Below are 14,042 nucleotides of genomic sequence, written 5' to 3' on the forward strand. Positions count from 1 at the left end.
ATTTAATGTCTCACCACCACCCCTATTTTTTTTATCCGATGGTTTGGTTCTTCTTCCGTTTGTGGCAATATGGCGGCGTCCGGTAGGCACGTAGGACATTACATCCAGAGAAACGGACGGTTTCTTCGGGTTAACCTTGAAGGTTTATGGTCAAACAGGTACGAGGAGTGAACATATGAATATTTTCTGTTTTTTTTTAAATAATCATGATGCTTACTTAAACGTATTTCTGTCAGGAGCAGCTGACAGGAATGTATCTGCATGAGTAAAATGTGGAAATGAGAATTACGTAAATATTTTAAGCATTTGCGTAAGTCAACATTTCATTTGTGTCCCGGAAATGTTTTCTTTTTTATTTTAAGAAAACAGCTTTGCTTTTATATTTTGCAATATTTTGTGACGTCAGAGATGTTTTAGGGATCACATGTTTGCTGAAACTTATTTTGTATTTTTGTCTCTTATCAGGAGTTTTGGATGGACCTCTGCGCTGCAGCAACAAGCTCCAGAAGTTAAAAAGGGTAAGAAAAGAACTTGACTTTTGAAACTTCAATCACAAACCAAGAGGACTTTGATAATATTTATTCTGTTCCAGCAGGAATAACGTCATAACACTTTAATGCAGTAAAGAGGTTTTTCCTGCATCATTCCTGGAATTTACTATATACTTTTTGGAAACAACCCAATAAATGAAAATTACAGTTCGAAGTGTATTTAAATGTGTTTTTATTTGTTTAAACACCCTTTGTGCAGTTTTAAAGCCCAATCCTTTGTGTTTGTATTGTAACCAGAGTCACAGAGATTAACTGCTGTGAATTAAAATCAGAATCAGAAATACTTTATTGATCCCACACGTGGGAAATTTGTTTGTCACCATAGCAACTGACAGCAGAGGGAAAAAAGACTTAGAATTAAATAAAAAGCAAGAACAAGAAAATGTAGCATATATGCAAACATCAAGGTATTATAATTTAAAAAGCTATTTTCAGAACAGTGCAGGTAAAAAGATGTGCAAAAGGAATGTGCAAAATAGAAAAAAACTAAATAAAAAGATAATAAAAAAAAATGTGCAAAGGTTATCTTTTGCATTGTGTGTTGTTGTACAGGGTTATTGCATTGGGTATGAATGACTTTTGGTACCAACATTATAAACTTCTATTCACAAATTCTTTAGATTAATCTTTTTTTTAAATAACAAATTTATCCCATCACTTTGCTTTATATCCGTTATCAAAAACCTTTCTGAAGTCAAATTTCAGGAGCTGAAATCAGTGCAATAAATGTCCAGCATTATGAACCCAGCTGGGGTGCAGAGACTTACAGCAGATATTTAAACCAGCATTGTTAACTTTACTGTTTTCCAGATGCATCAGAGTCGATTGTCATCCCAAGGAAGAAAACATGGTAGGTGAAGTTTGGCGTTTCTCTGTTCGGACATGTTTTAAAAATGTATTTTTGTTCAGATTGATGTGGTTTCCAAATCTAGGAGTGAGTGTGGATCTTTAAACAGTTTATCAATGTTTATACCTGGAAAAACAGGAACAAAATTGCGGTTCTGGAGGCCCTGGCATCAACTGTGGACAGGGTGAGATGTTCCTCTTTAGTTTTTATTTTGTGTTTGTTTTTTTGTCTTCTTCTTCATGAAGTTGTTATTTAGTCTATTGCTTCTCCCCTCTCCAGGATCCTACAGCCTATCCATACCAGTTCCAGGATGATCCCTACCTTTCTCCCAGGACATCCTCTGAGTTTGTATGTTCAAACAATGACTTTCAACTTTCTCTGGAGTTAAATTTAATTAATTTGATTTCTACAACGTGAGTTTTTTATTGAGACTTTCAAGAAGAGAAAAGAAAAAAACATCAACACACAGTTTGGACTTTCAGAGTTGGTTTACTGGACCGCTGACCGTATTTGCCACATTTATGGATGTGTCACCCTTGCAAAACTTTTTTGTTTTTTCAAATAACAGGTTTAGTGTTTTGAACACATTTAGTGTCGCCACTTTCTTATTACATTCAAATATTTAAAATTAGGACTATTTTATCAGGTTTTCCTCACACAAGGGTAATTTAAAAATAAATCTACTTCAGCACAACAATGCTACATTTTTAAACAACTACATGCTTACAAGTATAACAAATGTAGTTCATTTAAATTTGTTATAGTGCATAGTTAATTATAAGATTTTACTGGACAGAAAAATAACATTTAAAGTTGTAATAAAAATGTTTTTTGCGATATATCAATGCTAGTTTGGATTTTTCTTTCAAACTGAAATTGATGAATGGATTTTGCCCAAAAGTGAACATTTCTCGTTTGTTCTTGGTGTTTTTTTTTCACTTCTGCCAACAAATAGGAAAATCTCTGTGATTTTTGCTCCTAAAATAGATTAAATCGTTTATTTCCAGAGAATTTCGCATTCATCGGGTCTATTTTCAAAGCATTCTCAGGGGTCTTTTAGTTATGATTATGTTGTTTTAGCCAAAATAAAAATAAAAACCTGTGTGGTTTTAGGACATAGTTTCTGCAGAGCAGCAGGAGTTCATTGGAAATTCGCCCCTGAGTCACTTAAACTGTTGGTGCGGAGCAACCCCGCCCCCCTTTTCTCTCACCAGAGCTCAGAGCAGGGAGGTAGTGGTGCACCCAGCATATTTTCTGGATCACAGATATTCTCTTTCATGGTATATTTTTTCTGCTCTTGATTTGCAACTATCTGAATAAAGAAATCCTCAGAAATGCCATTTTAAGCTGAATTGTCTTTATAAATGTCCTCCATCATCAGTATAATGCCACATGATCATGTTAAACCACAAACAGGGCTTTCATCTGAGGGGGTCTTTAAATAAAAAGAAGTCAAATGTTGCAAATGAAGATGCGTATTCTTATGTTAGGCTTCATAGGTCAGACTGAAGTGAAGGGGATCACAGAGGTCTGCTTTGACCTCCTCCTCAGACTTGTCTTCTTTTCTCTCTGCAGAAGCTGTTCTCTCTCTCCCAGGAGTCTGGTCGCTCTGCAGCGAAGTTCTTTGTCGACAGCAATCCAAAGTTCTTCACCAAAGACTTCGCTGAACCCCACATCCCTGTAGGAGGAGCACGCTCAAAGCAGATCGTCACCAAAATGCTCTTCCTGACTGTCTGCGGACTTGTGTTACAGTGCCTGATGCCAGAGAGCGTGTCGCTGCGTCTGGAGGAGGTGAGCGAGGAGGCCCTGAGGGAGCGCATCAGCCTGAGGAAAGTGACGGCTGCCGTCGACATGTACGATCAACTCCTGCAAGCGGGTGAGGCCCCACGCTGAACATCCTCCTTTCAATCGCATCATCCCGCTGTGCCTCTACAACCACCACTTCCTGCTCTTCCTCCCTGCAGGCACAGCCGTTTCCATGGAAACCACTCACGATCTGCTGGACCTAATCTGTCTGTACTGCGACAGGAACCCCGTGCAGGAGGGGGGGCCGCAGGCGGAGGAAGCGGTGAGTCACAATCCATCTAGACGTCCTGGTTCTGCATCATAGTGACATAAAATGGAGTGAGGGGGCTTTTCTGTAAAGGAGGAGGCAGGAGAGGAGACGAAAGGAAGGAGAGGCAGGACAAGACGAGATATCCCCAAGACCCCCTGGAAAGAAAACAACAACGCTGAGAGAATCTTCAACCTACTGCCAGAAAGAGACTCGCGCTGCTACTCGGCTTTGATCAGAGGCATGGTGAAGGTATGAACACGTGACGCCGCTTGACTCTAGCGTCAAAAACCCTGCCTGTTTTTGCAGTAAACTGTTTTTTTGTTTGTTTATCCACAGCATGGAGCTTATGCAAAAGCTTTCAGTTTGTATACAGATCTGCTCAACGACAGACTGACAGGTGAGGTGAAAAAATGGATTTGATTTAGCAAAAATGAGTGTTTATTGCTGAAAAATAAATCAAGTCAAACTTTATTTATAAAGCACTTTTCATACATTGGTAAAAAAAAAGTGCTTTAGATTATAAAAAAAAATTTCCACATAAAAATACAAAAGCAAAGACCTTCACCCAAAATTATTTATAAATTATGTTTTTGGTCTTTTTGTAATATGTTCTTGTGGTGGTTTTTAGATGATTGAGGACATATGTAAAGAAAATTTGACTTAAAATTGCATTTATGAGGATTTCTTTTGTTTATTTTGCTGTTTGAAAAAAAAAAAAAAAAGTAGAGAATACGCCGGACGGGCCACAAGTTCCCTGCTTAGAGCTTTCAGTGACGGGGAGGGGAAGGGGGTGCGGGGTTGCTCAGTGTTAACTGTCCCACCCACAACTCGGAGGTGAATTTCTGCCACTCTGCAGAAACTAGGACAATGGCATAATCAGAATTAAACGACCATTTGGAATGCTTTAAAAAAATAGATTAACAAATGATCGGAGTAGAATTTTAAAGGGAAAAAGAGACAATTTTAGAAGGCCTTTACTGCTTAAGAGCACTAACTACACACCACGTAGTCCTCAAGTATCTTTTTTTTATAAATATTTTCTTCAATAAAAGTGTATTTATCTTTTTGTTAAGAATTCCAAACTTTTACCTCAACACACGTTTCCTTTTTAAGGACTGTAGATCTTTACAGTCATATCTCCTGATCATCCTCCAAAGTAAAAACAAATTTTAGTAATTTAATTTGATTTTAATCATATTAACCTTTACTGTTCCACGAACTCTTTGATTTTGAAAAAAATCAACATTTTTCTTAGTAATCACTTGTAATACTTTCTAATTCCAGTAGATGGTGCTGGAGAATGTTTTGTTCAACAATCGATTGATTTGTGTATAAAGTAGACAGAAAAGGCACTCAGATACATTTCAAGTCCACATACTATGGCAGGAGGAGCTATGGAGACAGAAACGTCTCCTTTTGTGTCACTCAGGATGTTCACGCTTCGATTTTTCTGCTAAAAATAAGAACCTGCTTGCTTTTAAACCTCTTGAAGCTTCAAAATGGTGGAACTGCAGCACAGGATTTTGTTGTCGGTCCTCAACTTCTGTCTCTCTGCAGGTGACGTCCATCTCTTTAACGCTCTCATCCTCGCTGCCCCAGAACTCAGAGAAAAATACAATGAAAAGTGGGAGCTCATCAGCGTAAGAGCCTGCACACCCTCTCCAAACCAAAGCTGTTCTTTCGATGTTCATCTGTTTTACTGCTCCAGATAAGGATAAAGGATGTAATTTGATCTAAATCATTAAAGTGGGACACATTAAGGAGTGTGGCGGTGGTCACACTCTTGTTTATCCTGTCGCCTCCTTTGCTGTTGCAGGAGCTGCTGAACCAGATGAGTCAGCAGAAAGTTCATCCCGACCTGCTGACCTTCAACAGCGTCCTGAAAGCTCTGCGGCGCTGCGGCTACGTGGCAAAAACCAAAGCTCTGTCCACGCTGAACGAGATGAAGGCCGTGGGCATCTGTAAGGACAGTCATTTACAGAATCTGTTGTGTTTTTGTGGCAGAAAATGACACTTTTGTTTGTTTCTAAACAATTTTTAATATTAAAAATTATCCTACTTTTGAGTGTAAAAGCACATATTGTGTTAAAACTCTTCAAAGCAATTTATAGAATTGAATTTCAAATCTGAAAACTCAGCTCCTTTGTTCCACACTTGAACTGAATTCTTGTTTATCTCTGTTTAGCTCCCAGCTTGGCCACCTATGACCACATCCTGGCGGCCTTTTACAAATCAGGTAACATTTTAAAACGGCGGTCCCCAACCCCCCCCCCAGGTGGCGGACCGGTTCGCCTCTGTGGGTTACTTGGTGCTGCGCTGCTGACAAAAATATAAAAAATCTACAGTAACTTACAATATTTTGTTTATTATCAGGTTCTGAAGGAAGTTTTATTTTTTCTGTCTACCACATCACTCTTGACGCAACTCATTTGCCTCGTTTACGTGTCCTAAATACATCCGCTACCTTCTTAAATCGGCTGCTCCGAACGCAAAATTGGAAAGAAAATGAAGGAAACCAAAGACTTGAGTGAAAAAAGAGAGAGAAAACACCAGTTTTTAGTTTGTAGTTTTTATCCTTCACACCTTAAAAGTTGGGCGATGCTTGAGTTCGATTGTTGGCTTCCACTAAACCACATTTTGTTGGGATCCTACACAAAATCTAGAGCACAAAGACATTTTAAACCGGCTGCAGATATTTTACAAAAAATGAAAATTAAAAAAAAATAAAGTTATGGAAACGTGTCAAGAGGACATTTAAGACTTTTTCTTACAGCAAAGCTATACAAGGCGGGCGGGCGGGCACCTGTGAAGAAACTGTAGCACAGAAAATACTCGTCAATGATTTCATGAAAAACAAACTAGGTTGATTCTCTTTGCCCTGAAGGAGCCTGGATTGAGTTCTCATGGCTAAAATGGCATTCCATAAGAAAAAAACAGTATTGTTGCCAGAAACATTATCTACAAATCAACACCTTCGTTTCATAAAAATCTTCATTGTCTGTAAAATACCTACAGAAAGTTTTTGAAAACCACATTCTATGTAGGAGCATTTTAATTGAAAATATTTGTTTTTCCAGACACCAGAAAGTGAAATAAATTCCTCGCTGCACCTCGTACCGGGCGAAATGTTAAACCGTTCTGTGGTCTGAAAAACATTGGGGACCGCTGCTGTAAACCCCCCTAACGTGTGGGAACAAAGACTAATTTGATTCCGTCTCCAGCTTCATCTGGTCCGAGCAACACCGAAATCCTCCTGGAAGTGCTGACCGAGCTGGAAGGAACCCGCCTCACCTGCCAGGATCCTGATGATGGTGCCTCGCCTTTTTTTAGTAGTATTTCTTTTAAGCATAAAGGCAAAAATCATTTCCGTTTCCTTACTTTTTCCTGAGTCTGCTTTTGCTCTTCTTCTCCAGTTCTGTTCTTCTCCAGCGCCATGAGAATAGTAAGCAGACAGCTTTGTATTTTTGCGTCAGAATAATCCACTTGAGTTGCTGATGGCACTTTTTTGCTTCAGTGTTTAGACGGCAAAGATCTGGAGCTGGGATATAAAGTCCAGAATCTATTAGAAGTTGGAGACAACTGGAGGCTTCTTGGAGACTCCTACCAGCAAAGTATTTACTAGTACGTCAAAGTTCTTCAGCCAAGGCCTCCTGAGGTTTTCTGTGAAACAAAAACATCTGTAAATCAACTCCAAATCTCTGTTTCTTCCAACGCCTTCCTCTGCAGCGGCCGCTTCTTCAACCTGTTGTGTATGATGGAGCACATCGACGTGGTTCTGGAGTGGTACAGAAAGATCATCCCGTCGGTCAGTGCTCCCCCACGACAGCTGAGATGGACCATCGGGTTTCTGCTCTTCTCACCTTTTGATTGTGTCGCGATTGCAGCGGTACTACCCCAACCCTCAGGGAATGAAGGACCTGCTGCAGGCGCTGGACACCGACAGCCGCCTGGACATGCTGCCCACTATTTGGAAAGGTGGATTCATCTCTGAAATGGACTTCAGCAGTTTTTCAGTGCTTCCGTTTTGAAAAAAAAGCTTTTGTTTTGCAGACATAAAGAGTTTGGGTCACGATAACAAACCTGACCTGGTGGAGGAGCTGCTCGCTCTGATGGCCAGAGAGGAGCACAGTCCAGAGGTCAGATGACGGCGACCTGACCTTTCTGTTTGTAGACGCCTGTGTTCCAGGTGATGCGTCAGCTCTGTCTGCGTTTGCATCTGCAGGTTCAGGAGTCTTTTGCTGCGTGCGCTCTGAACGTGAAGAGCGTGTGCGATGGGAGGCTCAGTACGGAGTGGAGCGCCTCCGCCCTGTCACACATCACCACTCTTCTCCTGCGGGCCAACAAAACCCAGGAGGCCTGGTGAGTAAACCTCCTGTTGGCCCGTCTCTGCCGGGCCTCCACCGGTCTCACGTCGTCTTTCTGTCTGCAGGGAGGTGCTGCTGGTCTTTAAGGCCAAGAACAGAGTTCCTTCGTAAGTCTTCTCACACTAACCGAATCCCTCGATCAGCACACCTCAGAGCTTTCATATTCCAGATGGGGTTTGCTCATTGACACCCCTCGTTTGTTGGATGCTCTGCAGCGAGGAGCTGTTGAACAGCTTCCTGTCCGCCTGCCATAGCCGTGGGGATTCCCAGGGAGCAGTGGAGCTGGTGCAGCTGTCTGCAGCCTTCTGCCTGCCCGCTACATCAGGACTGGCCTCCAGAGCGCTGGCAGACTTCCACCTGACCGAGGAGCAGAGGTGAGGAGGCGCGGAACTCCACCTTTATCCAGGAGCTGAAATCACATGAAAACTGTTGATTTATCGCCTGTATTGAAATAATCTTAAATAGAAAAGACAATTATTTTTTCATTGTTGCGCAAAAAGTATTAAAGAAAAAGGGGGGGGGGGGGGGGTCATTGTATCAAATCTGTCCTGGACAAAACAAAATGTGCAACTTTTGCTCCAAAAAAAATCCAGCCTTTAGCTGCTTAGCTCTGCAGTTTTACGCAGAGGTTTGTCTTTTTATCGCAGAACTGCGTTTTTATAAATAACCTAGGATTGGTGAAATCTGCAGAGTAGATTTATACACTTCTGAACATTTTAACACATTTTCTCTCCCGTTTAAACTCTTAAAAATCAAACTTTTAAAGAAAAGGAAGTCCACTGTTTTGACATGAAAACAAAGATCTGATTGTGATCAAAGATTTAGTTTTATTCAGAGAGCTGCAGGACACATGGCACAGAGATTGACTGACAATCTGAACCGTCATCTAGTGAGGTAACACGGTACCGAAACCCCCGAAAGAAGGCATCCCCCAAAATCAGAAAAGTCTATCATCTTTGTGCCATTGTCCAGGTAATTACTCAGACCAAATACTCTTCTGATTGGCTACAGGGGAGTGGATTGAAACGTGATAAACCACAAAAAAAAGAAGTTCCGGTCACATAGCCCAGTGTTCTATATCACTGCGCCAGTTCCAGTTATTCACAAATTTCAACAAATAAATAAAACGGCATAGGTTTTCATATCTAGACAGTAGAAACGACAGTTTAGTTTAATTAAACCTGTTTGGTTAATTTGATCATTTTAAAGACTCCGATGGATCATAAGAGAGAAAAGAATCAGAGGAGGAGGAATTGATTTATGTAGACTTTGTTTTCTTTGTAACAAACGTTTGCTTCATCATCTGGACCAAAACAAGAGCCAAGAGGTGAACTTTCTCTCTGAACTGATGCTTTTTTTTTTTTTAAACCTATCACGACGATCAGCAATGGAAACCACCTTCCTTTGCCGCAGCATTGGAGGCCGTTAACACGACGACGCGTCACACCACATATCAATAATGAAAAACGAGTATGAATAAGGGATTTAAACCCAAATAATAACTAGAATAAAGTACTACAAATGGAATGAATACATACTTCTTTCGTAAGCGGCATAATGGCCTTCAGTGTGTCCGTTATCAGAAACGAATGGACTTACTGGACACAATTGTCCTTTGCTTTCTTCTTTTCTCTTCAACTTCTTTTGATTCACTGCATTGACGTTGAGCTGACCTGGATTTGGAGACAAGAAACACATAAAAACATTTAGACCAATGAATCCCCAGAGCTGCAAAACGGCACCCTTAGATTAGTAAACACTGCAGAAGACTTTTATTTCTTTACTTCCGAACACTTTGGGATGTCCTCGTATTAAAGTAATGGTTCCTTCAAAGCTAAAATATATCGGTATATTTTTAAGAATTGGCTAGTATTAAGGATTTGTTGGATTTTGGATGTTCGTGTTTAAATTAGATTATTTTCTCTCTTTTGCATAAAGTTAAAATTTAACTAAAATCTGTAAATATAAATATTGCTTCCAACAAAACTAGTCTTTTTTCACTCATTTGTTTTATCAATTACTTGCATAAACTTAAAAGTGACTTCAGTATTTCCTCCAAAGTTGTCCGTTTGGTGGACTGATATTTGAAATATACCAATATACCATACTTGTTTGTTTATTTATTTATTTATTTATTTATTTATTTATTTATTTATTTATTTATTCTTTTACAGTTACATAGTCATATTTCATTGTACGTGGGAGCCATGGGTCATGTGGTTTAATGGAGGGGAGTGGGAAGGGTGAAGGGTGGGTTGGGGTTTTTATTGTAATGTTGTGTGTTTACTGTTTTTAGTGTTAAAGCGCTTCGAGCTGCACAAAGTGCATGAGAAGCGCTATTTTATAAATAAAGTTTGATTTGATTTGATTTGAAAAAATGCGACAGAAAACAGATTTTAGGATTACTGTCCACATTACAAGTCCTTCCCCTTTTAAAAATATACCTAAAACATCTTTATCTATTTAGATATCACTCCCTTTGTTCCCTTGAGTCACTTTATTTAGTTTATTTGTGCGTTAACATCCCGTCTTTCTGTTCTGTGCCATCCAGAGCCGCTCTGTCTGAACTGGAGGTTGCAGTGGAGTCTTCTGACCCGAAGAACCAGCAGGAAAACTGAGTTTTTACATCCATACATGCAAAAATCTTCCAGATGCCTCGAATAAACCTGTGTCTGTACTCCCCCCATCTAATAAAAGTTTGACGCATAATTTCTCCTGGTTTTGTCTGTTTACTTCTGTGTGTGAATCAGGAGTGACTGTGTAGCCTTTTCTGAAGCTCTGTAAACTGATGGAGAAATGCTTTGACACAAATGAGAGAGGGGAGCACCCTCCACGAGTAAAAACATGTTTGTGCAACTTAACAACAGACACTTTCTACACAATCTACTACCATTAGCTGTGAGGCCTGGGGGGGCCGAGTGCACATTTCGCTCTGATAGCTCACAACTTCCTGAAACTGCTGATAAGCTGCTTCCTGTTCCTGCTCCAGAGTCTCCGCACAGACCTCGGGGAAGATCCGTCAGCAGCAAATCCTCACTTTTAAGCATTTGTCAGTGGAACAAGTAGCTTTTTTTGTGGTAAATTGAATGACTAGCAATCTTTCAGACGTCAGCCTGCTGATGGCATCGGTCAGAACAGGTCTGTACCTGCTGGTGGTCAAAGATGCTGGAAGGAGGGTGTGTATTGGTGGGAGCAGGCCGGCTCAGGTGCGTGCCGCTCCTTCCTTCCACCAATCAACGGCGGCGCTGCCTGTGTGACCAAATAAGGAGAAGTGGGCTGAAGGAGAGGGTCAGCGGATGGGTGTGGTCGGAGAAACAGAGACTGCCATCCTCACGCAGACGGACTGACTTTTGTTATTTGCATGTGGCATGAAAACCTTGCAGACTCCCACAAACTTGACCATTTCTAAAAGCCTCAGGCGGGGGTTCACTGAAGGGCGGAGGAGGTGCAAGCCGTTCAAAAACACAGGATGATGATCCTTTAGTGCATCCTTAAGTGAAAAGCAGCCGGTGTGAAACAAGGGTGTCTCAGCTTTTGACAGAAAATCTTCAGGATTCAAAGTCTCGAAGGCAGCAGATGAAAATTCCTCCAGTTATTGTTTCATCACATTTATGAGTTTTCATATTTCAGGTTAAAGTCTAAGAAAAGTCTCCAGGATGGGAGGACTGAATGAGGAGCGCAGAGACAGAAGCAGAAAACTGGTTTGGATTTCCCAACATGTTATGGAAAATCATGGCAAACATGAATGATGTGCATGTTTAAACAGTAAAAACATGAAAAATCTTCTTTTTCTTTTTTCAATATTTTCATAACATTTGCTAACAGTTAAAAATACAAATTGTGACACATAGAAAACAAAAATCACATTTTTATATTTACAGCTAATTTTTTTGTTAAAGAGTTTGTTTCCTTTTTCTGCATTCTATCAGACACATTTTGTTTTATGGATTTATCCAAATCTTGTGTTTCTATTAAAAAATCTGACATTTTTACTTGTGAAAAAGCCACTTTCTGCTACAAAATGTAGCTTAATGATTTACGGACGTGGCTCATTCTGTTAGTCCATGTCTTTTTCACACACATTCCCACGGCACAGTCGGAGGTGAAGAGTGACTGTAAATGTTGGTTTGGCTCACCAACGTCCATCTGAACAACGTTATCAGTCCTAAATGAACAGCAGCAGCAGGTGAAATCCAAGGTCTACATTTTTAGCTGTAATATCAACACCAACATCAAACCAAATCCCTGGAAATGAACCAATGAGAAAAAGAGATTGAAGTCTTGCTGGGACTTGATAAACAGAGGGCCCAGAAAGCATAGATATTTTTAAGAAAAGGCTGAAGATCTATCTCTTTCATTCTTTTTAGCTCATTTTTTTTGGTTAAAAGTACACTGGATTACTAAAAATTCATGTTAATATTCCTTAAATTTAATGCATTAATATTCAATAGTTCCTTGATTTTATCAGTTTTTCCTTTTTTAATGATCATTATTATTTCCAGTCCTTCCCCTCTGGGTCGGCCTCTAGCTGAGGACCCGCATTGTGGTCCTGTTGTGATGTTGTTTGTGGCCTTATTTATTCTGCTGTACAACACGTTGTGTTACCATGTCTGAAATGCGCCAAAATAATAAAGATTGATTCCATTTGAATTCAAAACATAGAATTTTTTTTAGCTGACTACAAGATATGACCCAAAACTAAGGTGGATTATCATCCTCTAGAAAGAAACAGTTTCAAAACTAAACATTTTATGTGTATCAAAAACAATAAGTAATTGTTTTTTTGTTTTTTTTTAGATTAGAGGAATGCGTATCCTAAAAGGACAAGACAAAAACTCTTTATCCATTCCAAATGATATTATAATGCTCTGTATCAGTGGAATCATTTTCATAGGTTAGCTGAGGAACATGTATTTATTCAAATTAAATAAGGACTGCTGGGGTGGGGGGGTGGGGGCAGAAGAAAAGCCCAAATAAAACTTGAAGTAGAACTCAATTGTTTAATTTTAAATTTTAATCACGTAACTGCTTGAATTATCTCTTTTATTCTGAAATACAAACTTGTATTTTAGAACAGGAGCAGAAATACATTTATGCATGCAAATAATTCATGTCTTGGTCTTAGCGTAATAATCATAGTTGAATTTAAGTCTTGAGTCTCTTCTAAATGTTTAAAAAAACTTGACAGATATTTGATCTGAATGAATCATTAGTTTTAACACATAAAAAACTACTATTATTTTTACATAACAACCCATTTATTGGAACCTAACTTGTAAACAATCTAGAAATTCCCCCTCACTTTTACATAATCTCAGTTAAAAATCACATTTTTCACCTGCTTAAAATTAAATCTGACCCTGTTTGGACCTGAAAGACTATAACTGTCTCATGCAGGATGTCCACTGGAGAAAAGCCAAGCAAAGCAGTGTGTGAAAGGCAGACATTAAAGCTTCGGGGCCTTTTGGTTGCTCCAGGATTTATTGAAACTTTATTGACTCTTTTACCAACACGAGAAAATGAACACTAGATCTGCACAGCTCTGAAGCTAAGACCCTCCAAATCTTTCCAAGAAAACAGTCCTTCAGTGCAAGAATTTAGTCTGACAAGATTCAGCACATCACACCAGGAAGAAGGCCAAGAGATTGGAGCAGACCGAGGAGGAGAAAGAATGGGAGGTTCGGAGAGGAATGAGACAAGGAGGAGAAGGGAGAAAGAATTCCTGCATGTTCCGACAGGCAGCAACAACACCGCTCCGACAGTTTGCACAGTTACTACTGAGGTGTGTTTAGTAGACAGAATAATCTGTATATCTGTGTCCATTGACGGCGTAAACACAACTCCGTCTCCTGCATGGTGTCGCACATGGGATGCTCTGTTTCCATCTGAGGAGAACTGATGCAAAAACCAGAAGAAATGTTTGATTTTGATGGAAATAAGTCACAGCAAACACATGCACGACTCCATCCATGCCTGAGCCTCTCAAAAAAAAAAAGAAAAAAGATTGTTGTGAGCGATCTAACCATCAGAACAAACAGCATCTTTCTATGAGGCCTTTCTCCAACTGATAAAACATTAAAAAATGGCTGGATGGGGAGTTGAGACCTGTGAAAAGCATGTCGCAACTCTTTTGTAACTAACTCTGCTCTGAGGAATTTCATTTGGATTGTTTTTTTTTTTGGTTTTTAACATTTGAAAGTTGTTGGGGAATTTTGAGGTTTAAT

At 39.7% G+C, this 14,042-nt stretch overlaps 1 protein-coding gene across 2 annotated transcripts; it reads left to right on the top strand.

Moving 5' to 3' along the window:
* Nucleotides 1-48: 48 nt before the first annotated feature.
* ptcd3 (pentatricopeptide repeat domain 3) lies at nt 49-10,527 on the top strand. 2 transcript variants are annotated; one of them, XM_004073549.4, is made up of 23 exons: nt 49-158; nt 466-518; nt 1,362-1,401; nt 1,537-1,582; nt 1,678-1,746; nt 2,974-3,078; nt 3,151-3,274; nt 3,363-3,466; nt 3,545-3,703; nt 3,791-3,851; nt 5,012-5,094; nt 5,271-5,415; nt 5,640-5,690; nt 6,676-6,765; nt 6,868-6,896; nt 6,969-7,075; nt 7,181-7,259; nt 7,339-7,429; nt 7,505-7,590; nt 7,677-7,813; nt 7,884-7,925; nt 8,034-8,192; nt 10,370-10,527. In XM_004073549.4, the coding sequence occupies exons 1-23, from the start codon at nt 70-72 to the stop codon at nt 10,434-10,436; spliced, it is 2,016 nt and encodes a 671-aa protein (XP_004073597.1). In that variant the 5' UTR covers nt 49-69; the 3' UTR covers nt 10,437-10,527. The 2 variants fall into 2 exon arrangements, with proteins under 2 accessions (XP_004073597.1, XP_020562400.1); XM_020706741.2 differs by having other exon boundaries at nt 3,548-3,703; nt 10,370-10,461.
* Nucleotides 10,528-14,042: the final 3,515 nt, after the last annotated feature.

This window comes from Oryzias latipes, chromosome 10 (genome assembly GCF_002234675.1).
Source record: "Oryzias latipes chromosome 10, ASM223467v1".
NCBI lineage: Eukaryota > Metazoa > Chordata > Actinopteri > Beloniformes > Adrianichthyidae > Oryzias > Oryzias latipes.

Excerpts from the sequence above, each read along its gene's own strand:
- ptcd3 (XM_004073549.4), top strand. The coding sequence starts at position 70 with ATGGCGGCGTCCGGTAGGCACGTAGGACATTACATCCAGAGAAACGGA. Across the intron at positions 3,275-3,362 it reads CGATCAACTCCTGCAAGCGG|GCACAGCCGTTTCCATGGAA; the intron begins GTGAGGCCCCAC and ends TCCTCCCTGCAG. Across the intron at positions 7,591-7,676 it reads GAGAGGAGCACAGTCCAGAG|GTTCAGGAGTCTTTTGCTGC; the intron begins GTCAGATGACGG and ends TTGCATCTGCAG.